Below are 14,143 nucleotides of genomic sequence, written 5' to 3' on the forward strand. Positions count from 1 at the left end.
GGAAGGTGTGATGAGGAGTGACAAATCCATCCGCCTCCCGGGGGTGACACATGAAGATAACATTACCAGATGGGCCATCTAATTAGCGGGGCAGTGTGTGCGAGTTCATAGTAATCCAGTTGACACAGTATCAACAATATGAATAGTTGACTTTCATAGTTCACCATTTCAATTTTTGACAAGTCCAAAGTTCAGTTTATTTCATTTTTTAGCTGAAAAGTGAGATTGAAAGACTGACATTGACATTGATGTATTGTCCTCGTGGTATTGTATTAAAACAATATTGAATATAAAGTGATTTTCTTTATTTAAATTTGTTCAAAAGCCACAAGAAATGATAGTGTTGTCTCATGCAATGAAATCAACGTGGCGCATTCTAAAAATGTCATATAACAAGAAATCTAAAACAACAGCAAAATGGAAGAATTAGCAGTAATCCATATTCTAAGCTGCTTATCCTCACTAAGGTCACTGGTATGCTTGAGCCTATCCTAGCTGACTTCTGGTGATAGCATATAGGCCACACAGTCAGGAAATGGGAAGACCTGGGTTGGAATCTCCGCTGTGCATGCGTGGGTTTTCTCCGGGTTTTCCTCCCCCATTCCAAAAAAAATGTTAGCTTCATTGGCCACTCCAAATTGTGAGTGTGAATGGTTGTTTGTCTATATGTGCCCTGTGATTGGCTGGCCACCAGTCCAGGGTGTACCCCGCCTCTCGCACAAAGACAGCTTGGATAGGCTCCAGCATACCCTTACCCTAGTGAGGATAAGCGGCATAGAAAGTGGATGGATGGAAGTTGAAATATTAAATAAAAAATACATGATTTTTTCTAATGTTTTCATGTTATAAGAAACAAACAAAACATTGTAATTTTTTAAATAAATATTATGGGAATAAAGCCATCAAATTATGAGAAAAAAATAGTAAATTGAAAAAGAAGAAAGTGGAGAATTAAAAAAAGAAAAAATGGAAGAAATTACTGTAATTCTACAACAAAAAAGTCAAAATTTTAAGAGAAAAATGTTGTATTCTAATGAGAAAAATAGTCCAAATTTACAAGAATGAAGTTGTAATATTAGGTGGAAAAATAATGTCAAATAAAAAATACATGATTTTTCTAATGTTTTCATGTTATAAGAAACAAACAAAAGATTGTCATTTTTTAAATAAATATTATGGGAATAAAGCCATCAAATTATGAGAAAGAAATCGTAAATTGAAAAAGAAGAAAGTGGAGAATTAAAAAAACAAAAAATGGAAGAAATTACTGTAATTTTACCAAAAAAAAAGTCAAAATTTTAAGAGAAAAAAATTGTATTCTCTTGAGAAAAATAGTCCAAATTTACAAGAATTAAGTCGTAATATTAGGAGGAAAAATAATGTCATATTAGCAGCATAGAGTTGAAATATTAACACTAAAATGTTTTTTTTTTAATGTAATTGAAACAAACAAACAAAAGAAGTTGTAATTTTGAAAAATTATGTTGGGGAAAATATTTGTAAAATATAAAAAAAAAACATCAAAAATGGGGGAAATCAGAGAGTGAAGTTGATGATGATAATAATAATAATAACCTTTTTATTTAATGTATGCACTTTTTATTCATCACAAAAGAGACAAAATGCTCACTTAGGTAGAAGCGCCACAGCGTCATGGCTAACGTCCCAATAAGAGAATAAACAATCACACGAGCCCCGCCTCCACGCTGCAAAGCTGTCATGTGGTCGCTGACAGCTGCGCTGCAACAATAATCCAACAATAACTTTTCCACTGGCCGAGTGCAAACATAAATGCTCTTACGCTGAAGTCCATGCATCATTCCTCGGCAGAAGAGCGAGCTCGTGTCTGCTTGACACGACTTGAAAAGAACTTCCCGGGGATGCTAGGATATGTGCGCACGCGCTCGCCAAGATGCAGATATTGGGGGAAAGTAAAAAAAAAAAAAAAAAAAAAAAAACAGGACGGCAATGAAGCTCTCAGCCGCCGTCTTTGTGTTTACTTTAACACAAGAGCACCACAAAGTCATCTAACACAATTTATGCTGTGTTTTATTGGGGCGGCGTCCTCAGCCTGAAGTGGCCATGACTTATTTCTACAGGCCCACGGGCGCCGAGGCGCCGCGGCCCACGTTAGCACACTCTGAAAAGTCTTCTTACTCATCTTGTTCCTGGTTTTTTGGTGTTGCAGTTTTCTTCTGGTCTTCAGCTGCTTGGTGCTGTCCGTCTTCTCCACCATACGTGAACACCAGGACTTCGCCAACCAGGGCCTCTTCATCCTGGTAAGAACCCTCACACACACACACACACACCTATTTAAGGTTTTTCACTATTCGAGGGAACTTGCTGCATGGTGGACGAGTGGTTAGCATGGAGGCCTCGCAGCTAGGAGACCCGAGTTCAATTCCACCGTGCATGCGTGGGTTTTCTCCGTGTACAAAGCGATTATCGATGCATGTGATTTGGATTTCCCACTCCGCTGTGATTGGTCACACTCCCAAACGCTCCCGGTGACTTCCGGACTACTGCCGAAACCCTCCATTTCGTGGGTATAGTTGACGATAAATGAATGTACCCCGTGGAGAGCTACTTAAATGTCATTGGTGCTGTCAACCTGGTAGCTCATGAGCTACTGTTTGCAGACCCCTGACTTACCCTGTATGAACTCAAAAGAGCTCATGGGGAACCGCGGAGGAGGACTCATTGTCGGACACACTTTGTCAGAAGCACTGCTGGTGTGGTGGAGCTCAGGGGATCCGCGGAGGAGCACTCATTGTCGGACACACTTTGTCAGAAGCACTGCTGGTGTGGTGGAGCTCAGGGGATCCGCGGAGGAGCACTCATTGTCGGACACACTTTGTCGGACACACCGCTGGTGCCGTGGGATTCAGAAGGTGGACGTGAGGGCGCCGCGCTTACGGACCATCTTAGTACAACATCGGTAGTGGAAATGTGGTCACCACATTTTTTACCGGACTAGCCGTGTTCCAGACATCGGTGAGCTTGTAATTAGCATACAAGATACCCCGGCAGGCCCGTATAAGGAAGTCTGGCTCTTTGTGATGTCACAGGAAGCCAGTGTTAAAAAAAAAACTCTCTGAAATCGAGCGTTCAGAGCCATCCTGAACTTCTTTCAGGGCTTACTTTCATTATCTGAAACTTCGGCATCGTTTAAACACGAGAATACAACATTTTAATTTGTTAGAAAATGTTAGAATTTATAGATCAAAAAAGTGGAAAAAGCATAAACTTTAAACTTCACCATGTATTCATTCATTCATTCATTTTCTACCGCTTATCCTCACGAGGGTCACAGGGGATGCTGGAGCCTATCCCAGCTGTCTTGGGGCGAGAGGCGGAGTACACCCTGGACTGGTGGCCAGCCAATCACAGGACACATATAGACAAACAACCATTCACACTCACATTCATACCTATGGACAATTTGGAGTGGCTAATTAACCTAGCATGTTTTTGGAATGTGGGAGGAAACCGGAGTACCCGGAAAAGAAAACCCACGCATGCACGGGGAGAACATGCAAACTCCACGCAGAGATGGCCGAGGGTGGAATTGAACCCTGGTCTCCTAGCTGTGAGGTCTGCACGCTTAACCCTAAAAATCTGCCTTTATTCACAAATCAATAATAAAGACTTCTGAATTCAAAGTAAAACCCTGAGCCTAGAACAGGGGTGGGCAAACTTTTTGACTCGCGGGCCGCATTAATTTAACAAAATTGACGGTGGGGGGGGATTATGTAGTATTTTACATGTAAAAGTGTCATGCAATCTGCTATATGTGCACTTTGAAATCATTTATTTGATGTAAAGTGTGTTATAAATGTATTATTATTATTATTGTTATTTTATTAGTATAATTATTATTATTATTAGTTATAGTAATGTTATTATATTATTATTATTATTTTGTTAATAATAATAATATTACTACCATTATTATATTAATATCATTAACAACAATATTAATATAATAGTAATATTATTATTATTATTATTATTATTATTATTATTATTATTATTATTATTATTATTATTATTATTATTATTATTATTATTATTATTGTGCTCCTTTTTCCAGGAGTATTTTGTAAACAACAGACCACATCAAATAACGAAATTGATAAAGCAGCTACCTCAACCATCAAAAAGTTGGCCCAAGCCATGATGCCAGGTTGCATGTTGAGTTTAAATGAAATACTTTGGAAAAAAACAGGCGGGCCATATTGAAACACTTGGCGGGCCGGATGTGGCCCCCGGGCCGTAGTTTGCCCACCCCTGGCCTAGAATCTCTGACATCATCTTTTTTGCGGTATAGCAAAGTGAAAAGCAGCTTCCATACACAATATACTGTATGTATACAATATACGTATACATACAGTATGTCTGTGCCAGCAGCTCTCATACAAGAATAATGCTTGCAGACTTTAGTATATTATGAATGACCAAAAAAAACTAGGCTGCCTTACTCACAGTTGCAGTGTCAGTGAAATAAGGTAGCGATGGGACGTTGCATCTGGGTTCCAAAGTGCGCAACAAAGCACAAAAACCCCGCCTCTCGACAACCCAATACCACCGCAACCTTCACAATAAAAGTTGCGATTGACTTTGGGATTTTTTTTTTTTTCCGCGAGTCGGTTGGAACATTTGTTATCACCTGCTGGATAGTTCTCTGGTTGTCCCCCCCGCCCCCTAGTTTAGGTGGAAACTATGCAAAACTGTGCTTTCTCACATTTGTCCTGTTTCCAAAATAGTTGAAGCCGCAGTGCTTCCACACGCTCGCTTTAAATCCACCAAATGGGGGTCAGTTTACACTCAACCGCTTTGCTAGTGTGTTAGCGTGTAATACGTACTGCGAACGCAATCGGTGCTGCGCATGTGCAGAACGCGTCTACATCCGCTCGGCCTATTTTTTTCGCTCAGTCTATTTATGGCAGTAATATCATTATAAAGTTAATATATTTGGTAATGGTAATGGTTTAATTTCATTTGAACATGCATCAGATTCCAATTGAGTGCATCCCATAATCAGTTCCCAGTCCCACATGTCCAAAAGGAGTAGGAAGAAGCAAAGCTTATTAAATCCTACCCCTCCATCTGGTACTTTTACAATCAGTAACTGTTACATTTGTTCACTTCCTGCTTTCCTAATATAGTTTAAGTTGTTTTTTTTTTGTTTATTTATTTATTTTATTATTTTTTTTATTTTTACTATTATTTTTATTTGTACTCCGGTTTCCTCCTACATTCCAAAAACATGCTATGTTAATTAGTAATGGTAATGGTTTAATTTCATTTGAACATGCATCAGATTACAATTGAGTGCATCCCATAATCAGTTCCCAGTTCCACATGTCCAAAAGGAGTAGGAAGAAGCAAAGCTTATTAAATCCTACCCCTCCATCTGGTACTTTTACAATCAGTTACTGTTACATTTGTTCACTTCCTGCTTTCCTAATATAGTTTAAGTTGTTTTTTTTTGTTTTTTTATTTATTTTATTTTGTTTTATTTATTTTTTATTTTTACTATTATTTTTATTTGTACTCCGGTTTCCTCCTACATTCCAAAAACATGCTTATGTTAATTAGTAATGGTAATGGTTTAATTTCATTTGAACATACATCAGATTACAATTGAATGCATCCCATAATCAGTTCCCAGTTCCACATGTCCAAAAGGAGTAGGAAGAAGCAAAGCTTATTAAATCCTACCACTCCATCTGGTACTTTTACAATCAGTAACTGTTACATTTGTTCACTTCCTGCTTTCCTAATATAGTTTAAGTTGTTTTTTTTAATTTATTTTATTTTATTTATTTTTTATTTTTACTATTATTTTTATTTGTACTCCGGTTTCCTCCTACATTCCAAAAACATGCTTATGTTAATTAGTAATGGTAATGGTTTAATTTCATTTGAACATACATCAGATTACAATTGAGTGCATCCCATAATCAGTTCACAGTTCCACATGTCCAAAAGGAGTAGGAAGAAGCAAAGCTTATTAAATCCTACCCCTCCATCTGGTACTTTTACAATCAGTAACTGTTACATTTGTTCACTTCCTGCTTTCCATAATACAGTTTAAGGTTTTTTTTGTTTTTTGGTAATCATTTTTTAAATAATGTACGGAAGTACGAGTAATAATATATTATTATGTTCTTTTTTTAATTTTATATATATTTTTATATGTGGGAAATAGCGTTAAAACCTCTTTATTTTAATTCGTTTTTAACTATAAACATATATTATTTTCAAGCGTAGGCCTCCTCTGTAATAAAAGCCTTACCTTCATCATACTTGTAAATGATCCCACTCCTCTATTATAAATATTATTTATTATTTAAAATGAAATGTCATTGAAATATTTCGTACCGAAGTAGGAGGTGATATGAGCATCCAATGCCATAATGTGTACCATAGTGCGTGTCAATATAGTGATATATATAGCACATCATGACTGGTTCAAGACTCTTCATCCTTGTATTTAGCAAACATCAACTGCTTGTATTGTTTCTTGAATTGGCTCATCGTTGTGCATTGTTTGATTTCCTTACTCAATCCATTCCATAGTTTGATTCCACATACTGAAATGCTATGGCTTTTTATATATAAGTTAATATAAAGTTAACCATGGTCAATGCCACCCCTAGTGAATAAAGTATGTGGCTTCCCACAGCTGCAATGTGCTGCTTTTGATGTAATGAGCTTAAAAAGGACTTGAATTTAACCTTAAAAAGACACAAACACACACACATACACACACACACACACACACACACACTAGCTGGGTATTGTTGGACGCCGGATTCGCCAACTAAGCAGCGTGGAGGATTCAGGTGCTGTTGAGTGTGCAGGAAATCACAGACATGATCCACTAATCTTAATAGCCGTCCCATCATCATCTTTGCTCCGGCCGCCATGATCTGCTCTTCGCTGAATGCTTGATGGATTCCCTGCGTTAACCTCGAGTAGCCCTCCTCCTCATCCCTCATCTTCATCCCTCGGCGTCTTTATGCGCGATCAATCAGGAGGACATTAAGACGCCAGTTAGCCACCATTTACTTGACTGACACGTCCCAAGAAGACATTAGTATGGACAAGTATGGATAAAACAGACCAGACACTACCTATGTATAATGCAGAATATTCATTCATTCATTCATTTTCTACCGCTTTTTCCTCACGAGGGTCGCGGGGAGTGCTGGAGCCTATCCCAACTGTCTTCGGGCGAGAGGCGGGGTGCACCCTGGACTGGTCGCCAGCCAATCCCAGGGCACATATAGACAAACAACCATTCACACTCACATTCATACCTATGGACAATTTGGAGTGGCCAATTAACCTAGCATGTTTTTGGAATGTGGGAGGAAACCGGAGTACCCGGAGAAAACCCACGCATGCACGGGGAGAACATGCAAACTCCACACAGAGATGGCCGAGGGTGGAATTGAACCCTGGTCTCCTAGCTGTGAGGTCTGCGCGCTAACCACTAGACCGCCGTGCCGCCCATGCAGAATATTAATTAATATTAATTATTACAACTACTATGTGTATGTGAGCTCTAAACATGTACTTTCCAGACATTTACAAAAAAAATGCAAAAAACAACAAAGCACTCTGGGAAATGGAAAGTACACCTCAGTGACGCAATACTACATATAGACATTTTGCACTGCTTCCTTTAATATTTACTTAGTTGTATTATATTATTTATTGAATTATGGACTCCTGTAGAGCAGCTACACACTATAACCCGCACAGAAGGCATTCTAGAGCAGGGGTGGGCAAACTTTTTGACTGGCGGGCCGCATTGATTTAACAAAATTGACGGGGGGGCCAGACTCGATATTTTACACGTAACAGTCCAGCTGGAATTATTGTATCTGTACAAGTGTCATGCAATCTGCTATATGTGCACTTTGAGATCATTTATGTGATGTAATGTGTGTTATAAATTTATAATAATAAATTGATTATTATTTGTTATTATTATTAGTTGTTATCATTATTATTATTATTATTATTATGTGCCTGTGTCCCTTTTTTCAGGAGCACTTTGTAAACAACAGACCGCATCAAATAAAGAAATTATTGTATCTGTAAAAGTGTTATACAATCTGCTACATGTGCACTTTAAGATCATTTATTTGATGTAAAGTACGTTATAAATTTATAATAATAATAAATTTATTATTTATTATTATTATTATTATGTGCTTGTGTCCCTTATTTCAGGAGCACTTTGTAAACAACAGACCGCATGAAATAACGAAATTGATAAAACCGCCAAACCATGAAAATGTCGGCTCAAGCCATGATGCCAGCTTGTATGTTGACTTTAAATGAAATACTTTGGAAAGAACGGGCGGGCCGTATTCAAACACTTGGCGGGCCGGATGTGGCCCCCAGGCCGTAGTTTGCCCACCCCTGTTCTAGATCTTCCAGAATCTGCACCTATTCCAGCTGTATTCCGCTTCTGGGCACACCCACTCTGCTGTGTGATTGGTCACACTCCCAAAGTGCTTCCTAACTATGAACTATATAAGGAAGCCCGTCCCTCTGTGACATCACAAAGGAACACTTTGACCACGCCTTTTGAAACCGAGCATTTTGAGCCATACCAAACTTTTTTCAAGGCTCACTTCCAAATGTTTAAACCTCATAATCTGAAACTTTGGCATGGTTTAACACCAGAATACAACATTTTAACTACTTTTATAGGTCAGAAAAGTGGAAAAAGCATCATAGGCCCCCTTTAATGCTCACGCTGTTTGTGGTTTTAGAGGGTTGTTAGCTAGCCCTTATTAACTTGTTTTGTCTTGTTATGATGCACAGAAAAGGTTCATTCATTATTCATTTTTTACCGCTTATCTTCACGAGGGTTGCGGGGGTGCTGGAGCCTATCCCAGCTGTCTTCTTTGGGCGAGATGCAGAATTACACCCTGGACCGGTGGCCAGCCAATCACAGGGCACATATAGACAAACAACCATTCACACTCACTTTCATACCTATGGACAATTTGGAGTCGCTAATTAAGCCTTGAACCCAGGGAATCGAACCCTGGTCTTCCCAGGTCTATGATTGAACACTCGTCCACCGTGCCATAAAAATCATCTCTGTATGCCAAATATGCCAAATATTTAATAATGTGAGTTATTTCCATTTAGGACTGAATTTTCTATACCACTTATCCTCACGAGGGTCGGGGGGGGGGGTGCTGGAGCCTATCCCAGCTGTTTTTGGGCGAGAGGCGGGGTACACCCTGGACCGGTGGCCAGCCAATCACAGGGCACATATAGACAAACAACCATTCACACTCACATTCATACCTATGGACAACTTGGAGTGGCTAATTAACCTAGCATGTTTTTGGAATGTGGGAGGAAACCGGAGTACCCGGAGAAAACATGCAAACTCTGCATGGTGGAATTGAACTCGGGTCTCCTCGTTGTGAGGCCAGCGTGCAGCCCTCCGATTAATTTTTTAAATATTTCTATCTGTGATTAAATGTGATTAATTCTGAGTTAACTACGGACAAAATTGCAATCAAATATTTTAATGGATTGGCACGGGGAGAACATGCAAACTCCACACAGAGATGCAGGGTATGAATTTATACTTAGCATATGTTAGCATACAACTTAGCGTATCTACACGTGTTGCGTTGTTTCACTATGTGGCCCTCTCCGGACAAACCTTTGGTGTGACCCCCTTGGTGTGAATCGAGGGAGCAACTTTGTATGTTTGTTCAACGTGGGTTCCATCTTGTGTGACAGGAGTTTGTGATGATCGTGGTGTTCGGGCTGGAGTACTTCATCAGGATCTGGGCGGCGGGATGCTGTTGCCGATACCGCGGCTGGCAGGGGCGGCTGAGATTCGCCCGGAAGCCCTTCTGCGTCATCGGTGAGAACCGCTGGCAGGGAAGCCTCCTCGGCGTCGTCACACATTCTCTCGTCTGTCGTCAGACTTCATCGTGTTCGTGGCGTCGCTGGCGGTGATCGCGGCGGGCACGCAGGGCAACATCTTCGCCACCTCGGCCCTGCGCAGCATGCGCTTCCTGCAGATTCTTCGGATGGTGCGTATGGACCGGCGAGGAGGCACCTGGAAGCTGCTGGGATCGGTGGTCTACGCTCACAGCAAGGTGGGCTTGGCTTCCTTGCTACGGGAACGCCATCATTAGAATTCCTAATGGCCGCTAATGGGACAAGCAACCTGGCAAGCTCACCTGTTCCCCCATTCCGTGTTCCGATGCCTTCAAAGGCCAAAGTGCACTTGAGCTGCTCATTTAGCGTCGGGTGTTTGTGCTGACTTACGTGACTACGTGAGGGCCACGACCACGATGATGATGATGATGATGATGACCGCGCACCTTAGCCCCGGAAAGCTGGAAAATGATGACAAGGCGCTTTCAGTGGATAATGATGATGGCGATTTGGGATGGAGACCACGCTGCTGACGCTTGTGATGGATGCTTCCTCTCCAGGAGCTGATTACGGCGTGGTACATCGGCTTCCTGGTGCTCATCTTTGCCTCCTTCCTGGTCTACCAGGCTGAGAAGGACGACAACACCGACTTCAGCAACTATGCAGACTCCCTCTGGTGGGGGATTGTGAGTACTGCATGTCCATACTCGAGTTGGCTTTTTCTTGTTAAAGATGGCATTTATACATGCATTCAAAGGCCACTTCATTAGGAACATCTGCACTGCAAGAGTCGTATCTGAAGATACCTTATTTATTCTCTTTAAAACGCAAATGCGTCAAAAATACTTTAATAAAAATATATATATTTTTTGTTAGAAATATTTTATTTTAAAAGTATTTTTGTCTTATTATTATTATTATTATTATATTAGTATATTATTATTATTATTTTGTCATGTATTGTTATTTTACATCTGTATTATTTTTTTTATTTTTAAAATAAATATTTAGAAGGATAAGAAAATGTAATGTAACCTTGTTATAATAATAATAATAATAATAATAATAATAATAATAATAATAATAATAATAATAATATTATATTATTCTTTTTTCTTTGTTATTTTTTAGAATAAATATTTATGAAGTTTAGTCATAATATAAGTCTCTAAACATCTACTTATCACTTTTTTATCTTATTATAATTAGCATTTAAATGTTTTTATTTTTGTTATTTTAACAAAACAAATATTTATGAAGTTTAGGGCTTTAATATTCTTTTTTTTTTTTAATAAATATTTATGAAATTTAGTGATAACAAAGACTAAACATCCCCAAATCCCTTTTTATGTGTATATTTCTTATACACATATTTTGGTGTGTGCATCCACCTTTTTATTTATTATGAGAATTCATATTATACATATTATACATACTATAATACTAGACATATTACGTATAATTTTGATTGTAACGAATTACAAACCAAATCAAATTGGTTTAAGCTAGCAGTTGTTGACTTCAAGGGAGGTGTAGCAGCTTGAGAAAAATGAAGAAAAACAAAATTGAGACCTTCTAAGGTCTGTTCTTAGCGGCTCCATTGAGTCTACGGCCACACAAAATGGCTACATGTTTGTTTTCCCAGATCACGCTGACCACCATTGGTTACGGCGACAAGATCCCTCGCAGCTGGCAAGGTCGTCTTCTGGCCGCCGGCTTCGCCCTCCTGGGCGTCTCCTTCTTCGCCCTGCCCGCCGTAAGTTTCTGCTGTCCGAGCGGAGAGTTGCTTCACGTGACGTGTCCGCCTCCTCCGGCAGGGAATTCTGGGCTCGGGCTTTGCCTTGAAGGTGCAGGAGCAGCACCGGCAGAAGCACTTTGAGAAGAGACGCATGCCCGCCGCCAACCTCATCCAGGTAACATACGCCCCCTTTTTACGCTCCTTCTGCTCTCGTACCAAAGGCGCGGCTTTGTTCTTGGCTAGGCGGCGTGGCGCCTCTACTCCACGGACGCCAAACACTCCTACCTGACGGCCACCTGGTACTTCTACGACAGCATGCTGCCCTCTTTCAGGTACGCCCCCCCTCCCAGCGCCCTTACCTGCCCGCTCACCGGCACGGCAGAGATGTGTAAAGGTCGACATAACCATGGATTCTACCCCGTGACAACACAACATTTCATTCCATTTGCTTTACTTCTTTCTTACGTTGTGCGTTATCGATTCAGTTGACTCATTTGCTTAGGGGTGGGGGGCACGCAAAATCTAGTACTCCGTGGAACCTCTGACGTCCAACACACCCGTGGAAATAGAAATTGTCTGTTCCAGTGTCAAACTTTATGAACCATTTGTAGCCCGCCACCTAAATCGCCACACTTTCTACAACTAGGATGCATCCGGAAAACTGAAAACAACAACATGGAAAAAAGTAGCATCATTTTAGAAGAATCACGTCCAAATATTCATTCATAGTCCTGTAATGAGAAAAATTATTTCTTATGAGCAAAACAAAAAAATCATCATTATAGTAGCATAAAGTACAAAACAATGCTTTTTTAAAAAGTCATAACATTACAAGAAACAATTAAATAATAATAATAAAGTTGGTATTTTTGGGAAAATGACATTGGAGAAAAAGTTAGAATATTAAGGGAATATGCAATAGTTGGAAAATGAAAACAAAACAACAACAAAAACTTTATGAGAATAAAGTCCAAGAACAATCTCATTCGACTAACAGAGTTCAAGGAAAAATAGCAGAAATGTAAAAAGAGGCTGTAATTTTACAAAGTCAAAATATTAAGAGAATGGAGTCATATCCTCGGGAGAAAAAAAATCAACTTTTAACGTTATGAGGAAAAAATATTTTATCATACTAACCTGAAGAAAACAAAAAGTAAATAAAGTTGGCATTTTATAATATTATGAGAACAAAGTCAAATTTTTCCAAAAAGAAAATTTACAAGACAAAGGTTGCAATACTTAATTAAAATTAAAATTAATTAAAATTAATTAAAATGAATTGAAATTAATTAAAATTAATTAAAATTAATTAAAATTAATTAAAATTACAATTAATTACAATTAATTACAATTAATTACAATTAAATACAATTAATTACAATTAATTACAATTAATTAAAATTTATCAAAATTTATTAAAATTAATTGAAATGTATTAAAATTTATTAAAATTTATTAAAATTTATTAAAATTTATTAAAATTTATTAAAATTTATTAAAATTTATTAAAATGAAAAAACTGATAATTTGATAAGAATAAAGTCATAATATTCCAAGAAAAAGGTCATATTCTAACAAGGAATTCCAAGGAATAAAAAGCGGAGCTTCCATCGTCTGAGTTTTGCGTCACGACCCAAACGATCCTTCGTCATCCTCCTCTTCGTCATTGATTTGGCCCTTTTTGTGTGTGTGTGTGCCATTTTGTGTTTCATTGAATTTGTCATGTTTGTTTTATTTGTGCACGTGGGCGTCAGAGAACTGACGCTGCTGTTCAGTCACCTCCAGCGGCAGCGTAACACCAACAAGAAGGTCCTGCACAACTCCTACCACACGCCGCTGTCAGGGCTGCGGCCCTACAGCGCCCCCTACCTGTCAGGGGACAGGTACGCACCTCGCACACTAGACGCGCACCGGCGGGGACACGCGCTCACGCAAGAGCCAGCTGTGTTGTTGTGCGTCTAACCGTGACTAACTGGAGCGCGTCGCTGGCCCCCCCCCCGTCTCTGTCCGCTCATCCACCGTCCATCCTCATGACTCACCTTTTTTCACTCTTCTCCTCTTCTCTTTGTTGCCATGACACCCACCCACACCCCCCATCGTCCTCCGTGTCGTCTTCTCAGGAAGGCGGAAGCGCCGTGCAGGTTTGTGCTTCATGAGCTCTGCTTGGGGGCTGGGGGTCGGGGTGGGGGGGTGGGGGCGGTTGCAGTTTCGGGTCGTCCAAACTTTGAGAAGGCAAAGCTGCTTGGACGGGGGAGCGCCGTGTCCGACGGGAGGAGGTGTCCTCACCGTGATGTGTCCTCGCCATGATGGTTATAATGCTCTGCTGTGGCATGCTGCACCCCAACCCCCCCAACACCCCTCAACCCCCCCACCCGCCTCTCCCAAGTCCAAACCTGACAAGTCACTGTGCTTCTCTGTGTTCCAAAAGTAGCCATTTAGGCCACACTCATCGGCCAAATCATTAGG

The 14,143-nt window shown here is 39.9% G+C and overlaps 1 protein-coding gene across 1 annotated transcript in view; it reads left to right on the plus strand.

The window, feature by feature from the left end:
* LOC131102098 (potassium voltage-gated channel subfamily KQT member 4-like) overlaps positions 1-14,143 on the plus strand; it is a 47,470-nt gene that overhangs the window by 19,264 nt on the left and 14,063 nt on the right. Inside the window, exons 2-9 of the mRNA XM_058047588.1 lie at positions 2,189-2,279; positions 9,793-9,919; positions 9,982-10,157; positions 10,500-10,625; positions 11,585-11,695; positions 11,757-11,852; positions 11,921-12,009; positions 13,432-13,560. Of these exons, the coding sequence (XP_057903571.1) occupies positions 2,189-2,279; positions 9,793-9,919; positions 9,982-10,157; positions 10,500-10,625; positions 11,585-11,695; positions 11,757-11,852; positions 11,921-12,009; positions 13,432-13,560 (945 nt within the window). The remainder of the gene's footprint in view (positions 1-2,188; positions 2,280-9,792; positions 9,920-9,981; positions 10,158-10,499; positions 10,626-11,584; positions 11,696-11,756; positions 11,853-11,920; positions 12,010-13,431; positions 13,561-14,143) is intronic.

This window comes from Doryrhamphus excisus, chromosome 14, assembly GCF_030265055.1.
Source record: "Doryrhamphus excisus isolate RoL2022-K1 chromosome 14, RoL_Dexc_1.0, whole genome shotgun sequence".
NCBI lineage: Eukaryota > Metazoa > Chordata > Actinopteri > Syngnathiformes > Syngnathidae > Doryrhamphus > Doryrhamphus excisus.